Below are 14,066 nucleotides of genomic sequence, written 5' to 3'. Positions count from 1 at the left end.
GTGCCAAAGAATAGTGAGCCCACACTTAGAGTCAGATGTCCTGGATTCGAGATCAGACTTTGTTAGTCCTACTTTCTGAAGAGAAACCTTGGCTCATAAAGGCAAGGAACATGTTTAAGACCATGCACAGTCTGTGAGAGAATGGCTTGCTTTATTTCAAATTATAACACATTTTGCTCTTCCTCTTTCCTTCCCTTTCTGAACAACCCAGTCCAAAAGCCATAAGATGGGCTCAGAGCCTGAGCAGGATGAGGTGTGCATGCAGGGGGTGGCTTGGTGCAGGGTGACAGCCTACTAGGGGACATTCCAAGTGGTAGAATGGACCAGCATGGAGATGTCAACCTGAGAAGGGTAATGAGGATTTTAGAGCCCAGGCAGCAGCATGAAGAGGGCATCTGGGTATGAGTACTGCCCAGTATTGGGTGTTGGAGCCCAAATAGGGGTGTCAGAGATATTCACGTGGGTCAGATAGGAGGTGGTGAGTGTCAGAACCCAATAGCCACTCTCCCAGCTAATATTAGTGGCTGCCACTTCTTACCAATTATAGCTTTCACCTCACTCAAGTCATTCATTATAGATAAGATTTATTACAATGCCCAGTCATAATAAAATTCCTCTTCCTGACAACATGCAATCTAAAGCAAAGTCCTGCTTCCTGAACCCCTCCCTAAAATCACCTTACACAGCCCAAATCCTTAAATAAGTCTTTCCTAACCCCCTCTTCCGCAGACGCTACACAGCTCCCCAGGGTGTGTGTTCTCCCTCATTTTAATGAGTACTAAACCCAACTTGTTCAGCTTTAGGTGTGTTCCTGAGGGGTGGGAGAGGAGGTGTCTCTCCCTGGATGGCGTTGATGGACATAATACATGTGCAGCTAATTGTAACATTATTGTGGCAGCTTTTGCTCTCATTGGCCTTGGACCATGCTCACCTTAAAAATGCAGAAAGTAATTTTGAAATGCAGAACACTGCTCAGAAGGCCTTGCACCCCTAGATGAATTGTGTTAACCGAGGTCATTCTTGACTGGTAGCTTGGGATCTTTTCACCTAAATGAAGTGGAGAAAGGAGCTGTAACGTTTCATGTGGATGGATGAAGAAAAAGCATGGTCTCCACCTCTGGGATCTCCGCATCTTCTCAAAGATTCTCCAGGAGCTTTAAGTTGGATGAGTGGTCAGGACAAAAGTAAAAATGACTTCAGAACACTAGAGAACATTCTATCCTAATCATCTCTCAGATTCCTTCTTATTTTTCAGAAACCCAAATTAAATGCCAACTCTCAAGCAGAAAAAGTAGAAGCCATTATGAAAATGTAACTTTGGGATTTACTTAATCCCAAATCTCTTCACTGTGAGGTCACTGACAATGGACTGAGTCTGATTCATCTCTGAAACATCAGTCATTCCTTCCAGAATGCCAGGGAATGGGGTGTTGAGCAAACAATTCTCAACAGCGCCAAAATACCAGATTATAACCAAAGCATCAGATTATAATCCTGCTGTGGGAATAGTTTGCCACACGGACTCAAGGAGAGTTCTTCACATTTGTTGGGAAGAACTTGAGTTTTCCCTCTCACTTCTCTAGTGCTTTAAGCTGTTCACGTTGTGTATTATATCATGTACTCCTGTCACTTTCCCTGGGACTTGGGTACTACGTGCATTTAACTGGAGGACTCTGAGTGATGGAGCTTAAGGCAGATGCTTCAGGGGCGTATCCTTCCCGAGTTATTTTCTTTGCTGTAATTTCTGGGGCCCATGGCTTTGTTCTGTATTCCCAGTCTCTTTGCCATTCACTGATCTTTAGGGTGTTTTGTCACTTCATCAATTCCCTCCTTTATCCTCCCCCTTCCAAATATCTATTGGCTTGTAAGATCTTTTTTTCCTGTGGTTTTGTTATTGTTGTTTAATTACCTAATTTAAAAGGTCAAATATTACAGAAAGTGTGGAACAAAAAGTATTCCCATGGCACCCTCACCCCTTGTTTCCCTGTGCTTCCAAGAGGCAACTACTTCTCATCCTCTTGTATGTTTCTTTTGAAATGTACTTCCATATTTCTAAATTATATGCTTTTGTAAATGCATCAATTTTAGGTATTAGCGACTACTATGAAAGATGAGGACTTGAAGTGTCTTAACAACCCTTTCTTCCCTACTTGCCTGCCTGGGGCTCTCACTTAATCCCGTCTTCAGCATAGCAGCTCCCCCCAACCCCCTATCCATGCTCCAGGCCCACCAGCCCAGAGACTGCTGGTCCAGCCTTTCCAGAATAAACCTGCAGTCTTCAGCCAGGCTGGAGAGGGGTCATGGGCCTGGAATAACATAGCTCATTTATTTCCTGCACACACCAGGTTCTAACCACACTGGATGTATGAATTTTGATTCTTATATAAACTTCCAGGTAGTCCTGACGTGAGCCCTCACCTTCAGAACCTGGCACCTGATTTCTGAAATAGGAATGTTTCTGGGCTTCCCTTTGGTTCAGGTTCGTGTCCTCAGGTCTGCTCCATCAGCGAGCAGGTATCTGCCTCTTTCCAAAATTGCGTTGCTGCCATCTCCTTTCTCCTCCTGTGTCCTTGTGAGTTTACACCTTCACTCTCTTATCTTCTGACTCATTTTAGTGAGGTTCCAGGAGGGAGGAAAAGTTGACTTCTCTGCTCAACCCGCCGTGCCTATCAATGTAAGAATCACCTCTGTCCTTTCAAGGACCTGTGATGCCCCAAATATTTTTCCTTATAACTTCTTCCCTTCTCACTCCTAAATACAGTGACATTTATATATTTGTTAAACATTAACAGTGTCTACCGTTTGAAATGTGATCAAGCTATCATCCCTGACGACTCTACAGATTCGTCTTGAGGAGGGGACAGGCAAACATGAGAAAATCTAGCCAATTAGTGCATGTTCACGGTGCCAGGGGAGCACAGAGGAAGGGTCCCCTTCCAAATTGGGGCATCAGGGAAGTCTGACCCGAGGGAGAGTTATCTAAACGGAAACCTCAAAAGTGGGAAGTGTCCAACCAAATCCATCTACCCCAACAAGACCATATGGAGAAGAGCCAGAGACGTTCTCAGAACCTGGGCATCTAGCCTTCCCCCCATACTTCCTCACTCCTGCTCTGGGGGACTCTGTGGGGCCATCTCTCTGTCATTGATACTCCAAGTGTGAGGAGGGCAGATATCACCAGATTCAAGTGGTCTTCATTCAACTTGTACAGGGGAGATACACAGGGGCTTTATTTTGTGGTCATGGGCTGCGGTCTGAGGTTCATTTCCATCCTTTTCCCCAAATTTCTGAAGTGCTTTGGTTCGAATTCTTTGCTTCTCTCCCAAGCTCTAGCACAGGCCATGTACCTCACCCGCTCATCTGTCAGGACAGCAGCAGGGCACAGAGGATCCTACTCAAGGCCCAGGTTCTCTAAAGAGTTAAACTTCTAAGAAGAAATTAGGTGGATTCAATCTTATATATTTATTGAATAAATCAATACTTGGTAAAGAGAAAAGAGAACTAGGTTTGGGAACAGAGGTTGGGGAGGTGAGGGACGTCTCTGGGTCTTGTGGAGGGGGCGGGGTCACTTGTAAAACTCATGCTCCTGCTCATCCTTCTTGATGACTGTCTTGTACGCTTTCTCGAAGTCCTTGGCCAGAACGATGTAGCGGTTCTCTCGGACAGCCAACATTCCACTCTGTTATGGGATGAGAGTTAAAATCGACTCCCTGTACTTCCCACCCCTAGTGATGGTGGAGGAAGAGACAGAAAGGGCCCAAGGCTCCAGGGAGACAATGAGGGACAGAACTGCAGCAGAGTGGCCTCAAAGAGGACCCACCCCCATCGGATGCAGAGAGAAATCATCACTCACCTCCTGACAGATGGAGTTAATATCAGCTCCTGAAATCTTATCTGGCCTGGCCACATCTGCAGCGGGTGAGTTAAGGAAACCATTCCCGACATGACGGGGTGAATGCCGGCGGCCAGACGTCATCCTTGGGCTGTCGTTGCCACCACCTCCCTCCCTTGGACTTTGGTCTCCCACCTGTACAGCCTGGGTCATGGTGAAGGCAGAGATGGACATGACCCTCCCCTCACTTCTAGAGCAGGATACAATCTTCCAAGTCAACCTCCTCAGAGAGATTCATTTTGCTGGTGATAGTGGAGAAAATCAACCTCTTCTGGCGGCGGTCAGGGAGTGGAAATTCGATTTTACGGTCAAGGCGTCCTGGCCGCAGTAGGGCAGGATCCAGGGTATCTGCTCTGTTCGTGGCCATGATCACCTAGCATCGGGACAGGCCTGCTCAGACCTCTGTCCCCATTATATCCTCCTTCCCACCATGGTATTTGCCCCCTCGTGCCAGCTCCCACCTTGCGACTCCTACACACCTCCCCTTGCCCATCCCGAACCCCAAACCTTGACGTTGACGTTCTGGTCGAATCCATCCATTTGATTTAGCAGCTCCAGCAGGATCCTCTGAACCTCCCTGTCAGCTGGAGTGGCCAACACAGTCAGTCCAGGGCATTCCGCAGGACAGGCCTGCCCAAGACCCCAGGCCGTTTGGGCATTACTCACCCCCTGTCTGGGCATCGAATCTCTTGGTGGCGATGGCGTCGATCTCATCTATGAAGATGATGGCAGGTGCGTTCTCCTTGGCCAGGCGGAACACATCGCGGACCATGCGGGGGCCCTCGCCCAGGTACTTCTGCACAAACTCGGAGCCCACGACCCGGATAAATGCAGCTGATGGTGGGATGACAAAGGGTTAGACGGAGATGGGCCTCCTGTAGGTCCCATTCTGCTTTAACTGATACTGGGAATTCCCTGAGGACATCCCTTCCTTTGAACCACTCCAAGTAGCCAGGTCATTGTCTAACACCTCGAGGACAAGCCATCTGCTTGCATCCCATAGCAACCCAGTAGCACAAATCATGAACCCTGCCCAAGGACGTATCGTTTTTTTTTTTGGCCCAACGTTTAACAATTAGGATATAAAGAAACAAACAACAAATGCTTCCACATGCCTGTATGGAAAAGAGCTATAGACATGCATGGAATCCAAGATATAGAAAAAAACCAAACTGGATTTCTAGAGTGCTCGAAAAATCCAAGAAAACAGGTTGCCACACCTGAAGGCATCCTCTTGCCTCACCATGAGCTCCAACTTCCCCTTTGCTATAAGGACCCCCTTTTGAATATGCAAGAGGCAGGGACCACGGGCACGTCTTCTCACGTAACTGACGACTGGCAGTGGGGCTGAAGGCACATTTGTTCTGGGCCCCTCCTTTTTAACTTGTTTCTTAACATTTAATGTATAAAATTGCAGCCCCTATTATTCTCTATCTCCTTATTTTGCTTCGTTGTTCTAGTCAGACATTTAGCACCATGTGACATATGATCTGTTCATTTATCTGTTCAAGAGCTTCCCCAACTAAGACATCATCACCTCCATGACTCTGAGGAATGGAGACTTTGTCCTGTTCACTGCGACGTCTCAAACCTAGAACGCAGCTTGGCACATATTAGGTGCTCAGTAAATATTAAACGAATGACTAAGTTCTAAGTGTTTATTTCTTTTTTGCCCCCCAGCCACACTGGGAACTCCTTCAGGGCAGGAGACATGTCCGATTCATTGTTATATCCCAGCGTTAGACCTGGGAGAGCAGAAGTCCAATGAGCTGCTAAGCAAATCAATAATCATGAAAATGGCTAACATTTATTATCTACTTACTATGTGCCAGGTATACTTCTAGAAGCTTTACATTGATTTAATCCAGAAAAAATAGGAAACAGAGTGACAGAGAGGCTAACTCACTGAGTAGTTACATAAACTAACTTACGTAAGTAGTACTAATTTAAATAGTTGTAGGGGAGCCTGATTGCAAACCCGGCAGTCTGCTCCAGAAAATATGCTGCTTAACCACTGCCTTCTACCGCTTTCTGGCTCATATTAGGATTCTATCTGCCGAGCTCAGTCCTTAGGCTTTACAAACAGTAATAGTGACTTGTAGACATCTTGTCTGGAAACTACAATACATTTATCAACAATCACAATATATGTGTTTGTGAAACAAGTGTCACAAAACAGTACAAGCTCTCACTGTGTGGGATGGACTCTGACATTTTCTGTTGCATTTTTTAAAATGCTGGTTACAACCCATGAACTGGGATTCATCACGGGTAACTACCTAACATAGGAAAAACACTGAACTATTTTGTTAATTCTCACAGTCATGCTGTAAGGTGAGTCTTCTATTAGATAAGGAAATGGAGGCACAAGGAGGTGAAGTCACCTGTCCAGGACTGCACAGCCAACGAGTAAGAGGCACAACGGGGATTTGACCCCAGAGCCTGTGGTCTTAGTCAGGGTGCTGTGCCACTTCCTGAGGAGGATGAAAGAGCAGGGAGCAGGGTTGGAAGAGCCCAGGTCAGGGCCTGGGGGAGGGGCCAAGGGGCTCACCCGTGGTGTGGTGAGCCACGGCCTTTGCCAGCATGGTCTTCCCACAGCCAGGCGGGCCGTACATGAGGACACCTCGGGGAGGATCGATGCCGATCTGAAATGCAGAGGTGGAGAAAGAAGGATGAACCAGTCCTGTCACCAACCCGAGACTCACCTTCCCTGCCACCTCTGGCTCCTCACCTGCTTGTAGAGCTCAAAGTGCGTAAGCGGAAGCTCCACGGCCTCCCGCACTTCCTGCTTCTGGATGTCCATGCCCCCGATGTCCGCATACATCACATCTGGCTTCTGGTCTGGTGAGAGAGCAGAGCTGGGGCTGCCAGCCTGGCCCGCAGGGTCCCCTCGGGCCTTCCCGGCCCCGGGCTCCCCTCTCACCTGAGGTGAGCATCATGATACTGCTGTCGGCCTCGGGAGGCAGCACATCCACCAGGGCATTGCTGTGCTTGTGCAGGGCCACCGACGCATTGGGCTTGAGCAGCTCCCGATCAATGGTGCTCAGGATGCGGACGTAGTAGTTGGAGCCTTTGGGAAGGGGAGAGAAAGGGAGAGGGGAAAGTGAGAAGTGCCAGACCCTGGAAACTCCCCTCTCCACGACCTCAGTTGCACCCTCCAGGCCACTAGTGTCTCTCTCAGACCCTGACTGCCTACCCCCACACCCCACCCCGGGTCTCTATCCTCGCCTCCTCCAGTCTGTCCCCCACATTCACACTAACAACTTCCTTGTGTGTCTGGAGGCTTGACTATCTCTTGAGCTCCAGCCCCAGGTGTCCAGCAGCTGTCTGGAATGCCTCCCCTTAGATGTCACCCACTGAGTCCCGCTGTATCTTCCCCCGAATTATGCTGTTCCTCCTGGATCTGTCTCAGGGAGGCCCACAGTCCCTAGTCTCCAGCCAGAGCCCCAAGCCTCACCCTGGACCTTTCTCCCCCTCCGTCTGCAGCCCATCAGTCACTATGACCTTCCACCCAGCCTCCTGAATGTCTCTCCAACCAATCTCTCCTCGCCTCCCCCTTGACCCTGCCCTGATTCAGCCCTGTCCTCTCCCATCGAGGTCTCTGTACCATTTCCTGCTCGCCCAGCCTCCAGTCTCACCTCTCCAATCCACTTTCTACACTTTATGGTCGTGATGCACACATCTTTCCAGTCTCAGTCTCTCTCCTGACCTTCAAGCTATCCAGCAGTCCCCCAGACACCTCCCTGTGACGTTCTAGACTGCCCTGTCTCCCTCCCAACCTACTCCTCTGTGTGTGTCACCATTTCAGGCATATCCCCACTGTCTCCCTGAATACTACATGTCAAAGGACAGGCCTCATTCTGGATCTTTCCCTCCCTTCACTACCTCACTACCAGCTCATCAGTCCAGTTTTAGGCCCAGTCAAACACCTTTCCCCACAATCTTTACAAGAACATGGCTTGGTCCAGAGGGGCAGAGCCCAGAAGCAGGAAAGACAGATAAGACACAGAGACAATGACCGTCATGAAGGCAGGGCCTGGACCCATGTTAATAACAGCAACTACCATATACTGAGTCCTTACCAGAACCCAATCTCATAACACTTCACCCCATGGTTTCAAAGTGCAGGTCCCAACTCAGAAGTAGTCATGAAATCGATTTAGAGAGTCGTGACCAGAACATAGTTTAAAACAAAACAGACTAGAACAGAATGGAAAAGCAATTAAGAGTATGTCACACCTAGTAAGACTAAATATTATTTGGTCAAACCTTTACTATATAAACTATATATACACACACATACACAGAGGGAAAGAGAGAATGTAAACTATTACCTCCACTTTCGCATCAGACTCAAAATACCCTTAAAAACACCATTAGACTGTCTTGCCTCGTTTGCTGTTGTAAGACCCTAGCACGGTTCCTGGCACATGGCAGGAAACACTTAACAGTTGTTAAATGGACATATGAGTGTATGAGGTACCCCCCTCACCACCCCCAACCCCCATGCACCTGTGGTGGAGCCCACTATGGCTGTATTCTGATCCACAGCCTCCAGAAACTGCCCAATAACCAGCGGGATGCTCTGGATTCGCTTCACCTCCTCCTGGGCGTGGAGGAATTCCTTCTTTAGGTTCTTTTGCTCATCCTTGATGTACTCCTCCTGCACTTCTAGGAACTCCAGCTCTTGCTGCAGCTTCTGTGAGCAGAGTGGAGAGGTGGGGGATGGTACTAGGCCTTGATGAGCCAGGGAATGGTGGACGGTGGGGAGAATATGGGATGTTGGGCCCTGTGCAGTGTCCGGATTGGGGCTGAATGTACCTTGTAGCGGCTGTACAGGTCCTCCAGGTCCTCAGGCTCAGGCCCCAGGAAGGACAGGCCAGTCTGGGGCCGTGACACTGACAGTGCTGGGATCTCATCCTAGACCAAGGAGGGAAAGTCAGGTTGGAAGAAGAGGGTCCCCTCATGGAAGAATCTAGAGTCCACTCCCCAATCACCAAAAAGTCACTCGCCCCCTACTAACAGGCTCCTGATGTCACCCAGCCCCTAACAAGCCTCTTATATACAAACTAGCCTTCCAAATAGATCTTTTGCTATCTTTATGCCACTTGGAACATGTCCCCAATGACACCCAAGTCCCAGCTAAGGCCTAAATGTCTCATCAACTCCTTACCAGAGCCCAATGCCCTCCAGCCCCCCTCAACATGTTTCTAACGTCACGTGACTCATATAGACTGTTAAAGTCACCATGCCTTCAAACAGCGCTGGCATTACCCAGTTACCTCCAAAAGATTCCTCATGTCACAGAACCCGGACTTGCATTAGGCCCTTATGTCATCCAGCTAGGCCCCAAACGTCACTCGGCCAGACCACAGACATTACTTAGCCTTCCAACACCAGCCCAGCCCCGCACATCAGTCAGCTCCCCAGCACAGCCTCAGACATCATTCGGACCTACGGCCAAGTCCCACACATCACTCACCACCCGCCGGGCCCCCGATGTCACTAGGCACTCCCAGCTAGAGCTGGAAATCATTCAGTCCCAAAGACCCTTTAACGTCCCTCATTCCGCCAGCCCCGCGTTCCGAGGCTTACTGCCCTCCGCACATCATCCAGCCACCCAGCTCAGGCCTCTGAACGGCACAAAGCTCTCCACCGAGGCCTCCGAAATCACCCAGCCTCCGGCCAGGATCCCTGCAGTCACTCAGTACTCCACTCAGATTAGTCTCTCCCTCTCCCCGCGAGCCAGGCCCCACCAGACCTGAGCTTTCTCCACCAGGATGCCTATCTCCTCCATAGTGACCAAGCCCGCCTGTGTGACCCGGCCTGATACAGTCACTGCTTCCGCTAACGCCACCGGAAAGCCAGGGCCTAGATGGATTCTGGGAAACGTAGTTTAAGACATCGCTGAGAATGGGTTGGATGGTCAGGGGTAGGATGGAGGGAAGGGAAGGCCTCGCCTTGGGCCCCGCCCCCAAGAAACGATCAAGCGCTTTCCTTACTTGGCGGGCGCGCGGATGGGCCCTGACGGTGCGCGCGCCCGCCCAGATGGTGCGCGTGCGCAGTAGCGCGCGGTGACGCCATCTCGCTCGGCGTTCTCGGTCCCGGGTTTTGTCGTCTGTAGGCGGCAGTGCCCTATCACTTTCAGTTGAGGAACTGCTCAGCGATCTGTCAGGGAGTCCGGTGGCCAAGTGCCCTTCTTTCTCATTTAGTGCCGGGGCTGGAGACGCCTCGCAGGGTCCTTAAGGAGGATGGGGGAGCGCGGGGCTCCACCTGGAGTGTGCCGGAGGATTGTCCCCGGAAGGACGAGAAGGTCCAGCTTCCCCTTAGAGTGGCACTGCTTGGGGCTCAGCCGGCGGGGAGGTCGGTGCGCGGTGAGGAGCCCTAAGCTAAGGTTAGCGTTAGCAGGAAATCAAGTAGACCCAGGGCTGAAGGAAATGAAGGAGTGGTGCCAGGAGTTGGGTCACACAGGGGTTTAAAAAAAGAAACAACAGGCCGAAATGGAGCCGCTTTTGCTAAACCAGTCACCAAACCAAAACCTAATAACTAACCTAATTGCAGTTTCACCGTCTCCCAGGAGTGGAATTTTAAACTGTCTGAGGTTTCCTGATAAACACTGCTGAGGTAATCTGCCTAATAAGACCCCCTGCCTTTCCCAAAGTGAAGGTGTCCTTGCCTGAAATAATCCACTCTTTTAATTTCTTAGTCCCATCCTCTTTCTGTGTATTAAAACCTTCCATTTTGTACAACTACCCTGTTTCCCCGAAAATAAGACCTAGCTGGACCATCAGCTCTCATGCATCTTTTGGAGCAAAAATTATTAGAAGACCTGGTATCATGTATCATACCATAGCACATCGCATCACAACACATCATATGTCTGGTCTTATAGTAAAATAAGACCACGTCTTATATTGTATTATATGACCTAGTCTTATTTTACCATAATTTTACTTATTTTACTGTAATTTTTGCTCCAAAAGACACATTAGAGCGGATGGTCCAGCTAGGTCTCATTTTTGGGGGAACACAGTAGTTGGGCCTTTCTGGTTGCTAGATGGGATGATGCCCAATTCATGAATTGCTTAATGAAGCCAATTAGGTCCTCAAATTGACTCAGTTGAATTTTGTTCTTTAACACGGGGCACCGATAGCCCTATGCCAGGCTCTGCTTAAATCTTGTGTTCATCAACTCATTGACTCTTGATAGACATGTTTCCTCTTTTACAGAGAAGGAAACAGGCTTAGAGCCATGAAGTCACTTGCCAGTCACAAGGGCCAGAGCACAGGGCTGCAAATCTGTCTGTCCCCAAAGCCTGTGTGCTTCTGGCCCTAGGACTACACTGCCGTTCATCACACCAGCTACGGTTTTTGTTAAGTACAGGCATACCTGGGAGAGAGATTGTGGGTTCAGTTCCAGACCACCACAATGAAGTGAAATCTCAATGACGCAAGTCACAGGAAGTTTTTCATTTCCCAGTGCGTATAAAAATTATGTACACTATATTGTAATCTATTAAATGTGCAATAGCCTTAGGTCTTAAAAATGTACATACCTTATTTTTAAAATCCTTTATTGCTATAAATGCTAACCATCTGAGCCTTCATTGAGTCCTAATATTTTTGCTGGTGGAAGGTCTTGCCTGGATGTTGATGGCTGCTGATTGAGCAGGGTGGTGGTTGCTGAAGGTTGGGGTGGCTGTGGCAATTTCTTAAAATAAGACAACAGTGCAGCTCGATGCATCAATTTGTAACCAAATACAATAGCTTTGCCACTTGGGGTGAACAGAAGTGGTTGTTGTAAGTAGTTTTATTTACTTGCAGCAAGTACAGGAGGCAGGGATCACATCTAAAGTCTGTAGGAGGCTTGGCCATTGCTTATATACACTATTTGGTTAATCACATGTTGATTTCTTCTTTGCAGTTGGCTAAATTTGGGTTCTGGTCAAGCTCCTCCAGTTCCAGTCTTGCCTGCAAAATACTGTGCTACATTTTAACATTTAGCAAGAATAGCATTTAGTAAGAACTGCTCAGACCTTGAGACCTCTGTCCTCTCTAACAAATTTCTCTGTAGTGGGCCATGCTGTGTGATAGAATTTTACCCACAGAACTTTCAAAATTGGAATCAGTCCTCTCAAATCCTGCCACTGCTTTATCAACTAAGTTTAGGTAACATGCTAAATCCTTTGTTGTCATTTCAACAAAATTCACAGCATCTTCACCTGGAGGTAGACATGTGACTTTTCCTTTCACTTGACCTTTTAGAGGCCATTGTAGGGTTATTGGCTTAATTTCAATACTGTTGTGTCTCAGGGAGGACTGAAGACAGAGAGAGAGATAGGGGAACTGCCGGTTGGTGGAGCAGTCAACACACACACAACATTTATCAATTAAGCTCACCATCTATATGGGCACCTTTAGTGGTACCCCAAAAGAATTACAATGGTAACATTAAAGATCACTGATTACAGATCACTATAATAAATACAATCGTAATGAAAAAGTTGAAAATATTGCGAGAATTACCAAAATACGATAGAGACGTGAAATGAGCAAAATGCTGTTGGAAAATGGCGCCTGTAGACTTGCTCCAAGCAGGGTTGCCACAATTCTTAAGAAAGCAATATCTGTGAAGCATAGTAAAGCAAAGCACAATAAACAAGGTATGCCTGTAAACTTTTTATTGAAGTATACAGAGAATTATACAAATTGTTAGTTTACAGTTCAATGTATTTACAGAAAGTGAACACACCCATGTAATCAGGACTCAGAACACGACACCAAACATTAGCAGTCCCCAGAATCCCTGCACATGTTTTCTTTCTGCCACCGCATTCCCTCTGAAATTTATCACTTACCTGATTAATAACAGCATGGATTACTTTTGTTTGTTTCAAACTCTCTGTGGACCCATCTTGTGTGTATTGTGTATTTGACTTCTTTTACTTCACATTGTGTTTGCAAGATTTATATTGTATATAGGAATAGTTCTTTCATTTTTCATTTCTGCACATTTTCCACTGTGTGAATATTCCTAAAACGGCATAGTTTCCATTTTGGGGCTATACTGGTGCTATGAATATTCTAGTATATTTCCTTGATGAACGTATGGGAATATACTCAAGTGTGGGATTGCTGGTCACAGGGCAGGTATGTGTTTAGCTTTAGTGGACACTCAAATTATACTAACTTATGGTAGGTCGGCTGATAAAGAAACACGCACGGTCAGGCAAGTTAAAAAAGTTTAAGAAAGTCTATTTTACTAAGCGAAAGTCTGTTGGGCTGAGCAAAGACGTCTACAGCCTGGGCTGCACGTCTAAAGGAGACTTGCAGCCTCGAGGGAGGGGGTGAAGAAGGCTTTATAGGGGCTGTGCTGACAGGGTAGCATTGTTTGAACAGAAAATGTTGACTGCCTATAAGCCGATAGCTGTTTTGTGGCATTTTCTGTTATCGCAAGTTTGGCTCTGTCTGCAGGTGCAGGCCAACAGACATTTTGTTGTCTGTAAGTCAAGGTCTCAGAGACCTAACATTCAGAGACCTAACATTAAGTCAAGGTCTCTAATATTCAGAGACCTAACAACTTACACTCCCACCAGTTTTGCATACACTTAAAATTGTCTGTCTTTAAAGATTTTTTCCATTCTGATGGGTGTGTCATGGGTTGTCACACCAGATACCATTTGTGCATTTACTTTTAGCCAGGTAATTTCCAAACCATGATCTTTGAAGTTTTCTGACACCCTCAGAGGTAGGTTTGCTTTTCCTCATTTTACGGATGAGGAAAGTGAGACTCAGACCAGGGAAAGTCACTTCTTCTAAGTCACAAAGAGAATTAGTGGCTCCTGCTCAGTGCTAGCCCTAAGTTGGGGGAACCCAAAGATTAATCAGATCTGGTTCTTGCTTTCCTTGTTTAAGTTCCTAGTATTTTTATTTCCACAAGAAAGGAAAACAACAGTGAAAATAAATACCTCCTTTTTTCTCTGCATTGACAACTCTTAGTTCTGTCTTCCATGTCTCCATCTAAAACCCAAAAGTCATGCTAGATTTCTATTTGAGGATTAGAATCTTATCACTTCAAATGGAATCCATCATTTTTCTCTTTGCCTCTTTTTCCCCATCCTCCCAGTTTCCACACTTCAGACTCAAACCGATGTGAGGGCTTTGTCTTTATCCC

General features: G+C 47.4%; 1 protein-coding gene across 1 annotated transcript; it reads right to left on the bottom strand.

The window, feature by feature from the left end:
* Positions 1-3,443: 3,443 nt before the first annotated feature.
* On the bottom strand, positions 3,444-9,793 carry PSMC4 (proteasome 26S subunit, ATPase 4). Its single transcript, XM_033129347.1, has 11 exons — positions 9,654-9,793; positions 8,714-8,812; positions 8,405-8,591; positions 6,816-6,962; positions 6,624-6,733; positions 6,444-6,537; positions 4,559-4,726; positions 4,400-4,476; positions 4,097-4,265; positions 3,854-3,909; positions 3,444-3,679 (listed from the first exon to the last, which is right to left on the bottom strand). Exons 1-11 carry the CDS (start codon positions 9,687-9,689, stop codon positions 3,566-3,568), a joined length of 1,257 nt encoding a protein of 418 aa, XP_032985238.1. The 5' UTR covers positions 9,690-9,793; the 3' UTR covers positions 3,444-3,565.
* Positions 9,794-14,066: the final 4,273 nt, after the last annotated feature.

This window comes from Rhinolophus ferrumequinum, chromosome 15 (genome assembly GCF_004115265.2).
Source record: "Rhinolophus ferrumequinum isolate MPI-CBG mRhiFer1 chromosome 15, mRhiFer1_v1.p, whole genome shotgun sequence".
Classification (NCBI taxonomy): domain Eukaryota; kingdom Metazoa; phylum Chordata; class Mammalia; order Chiroptera; family Rhinolophidae; genus Rhinolophus; species Rhinolophus ferrumequinum.
The sequence above is the reverse complement of the archived record's forward strand: the minus strand, read 5'-3'. Positions and strand labels throughout refer to the sequence as shown.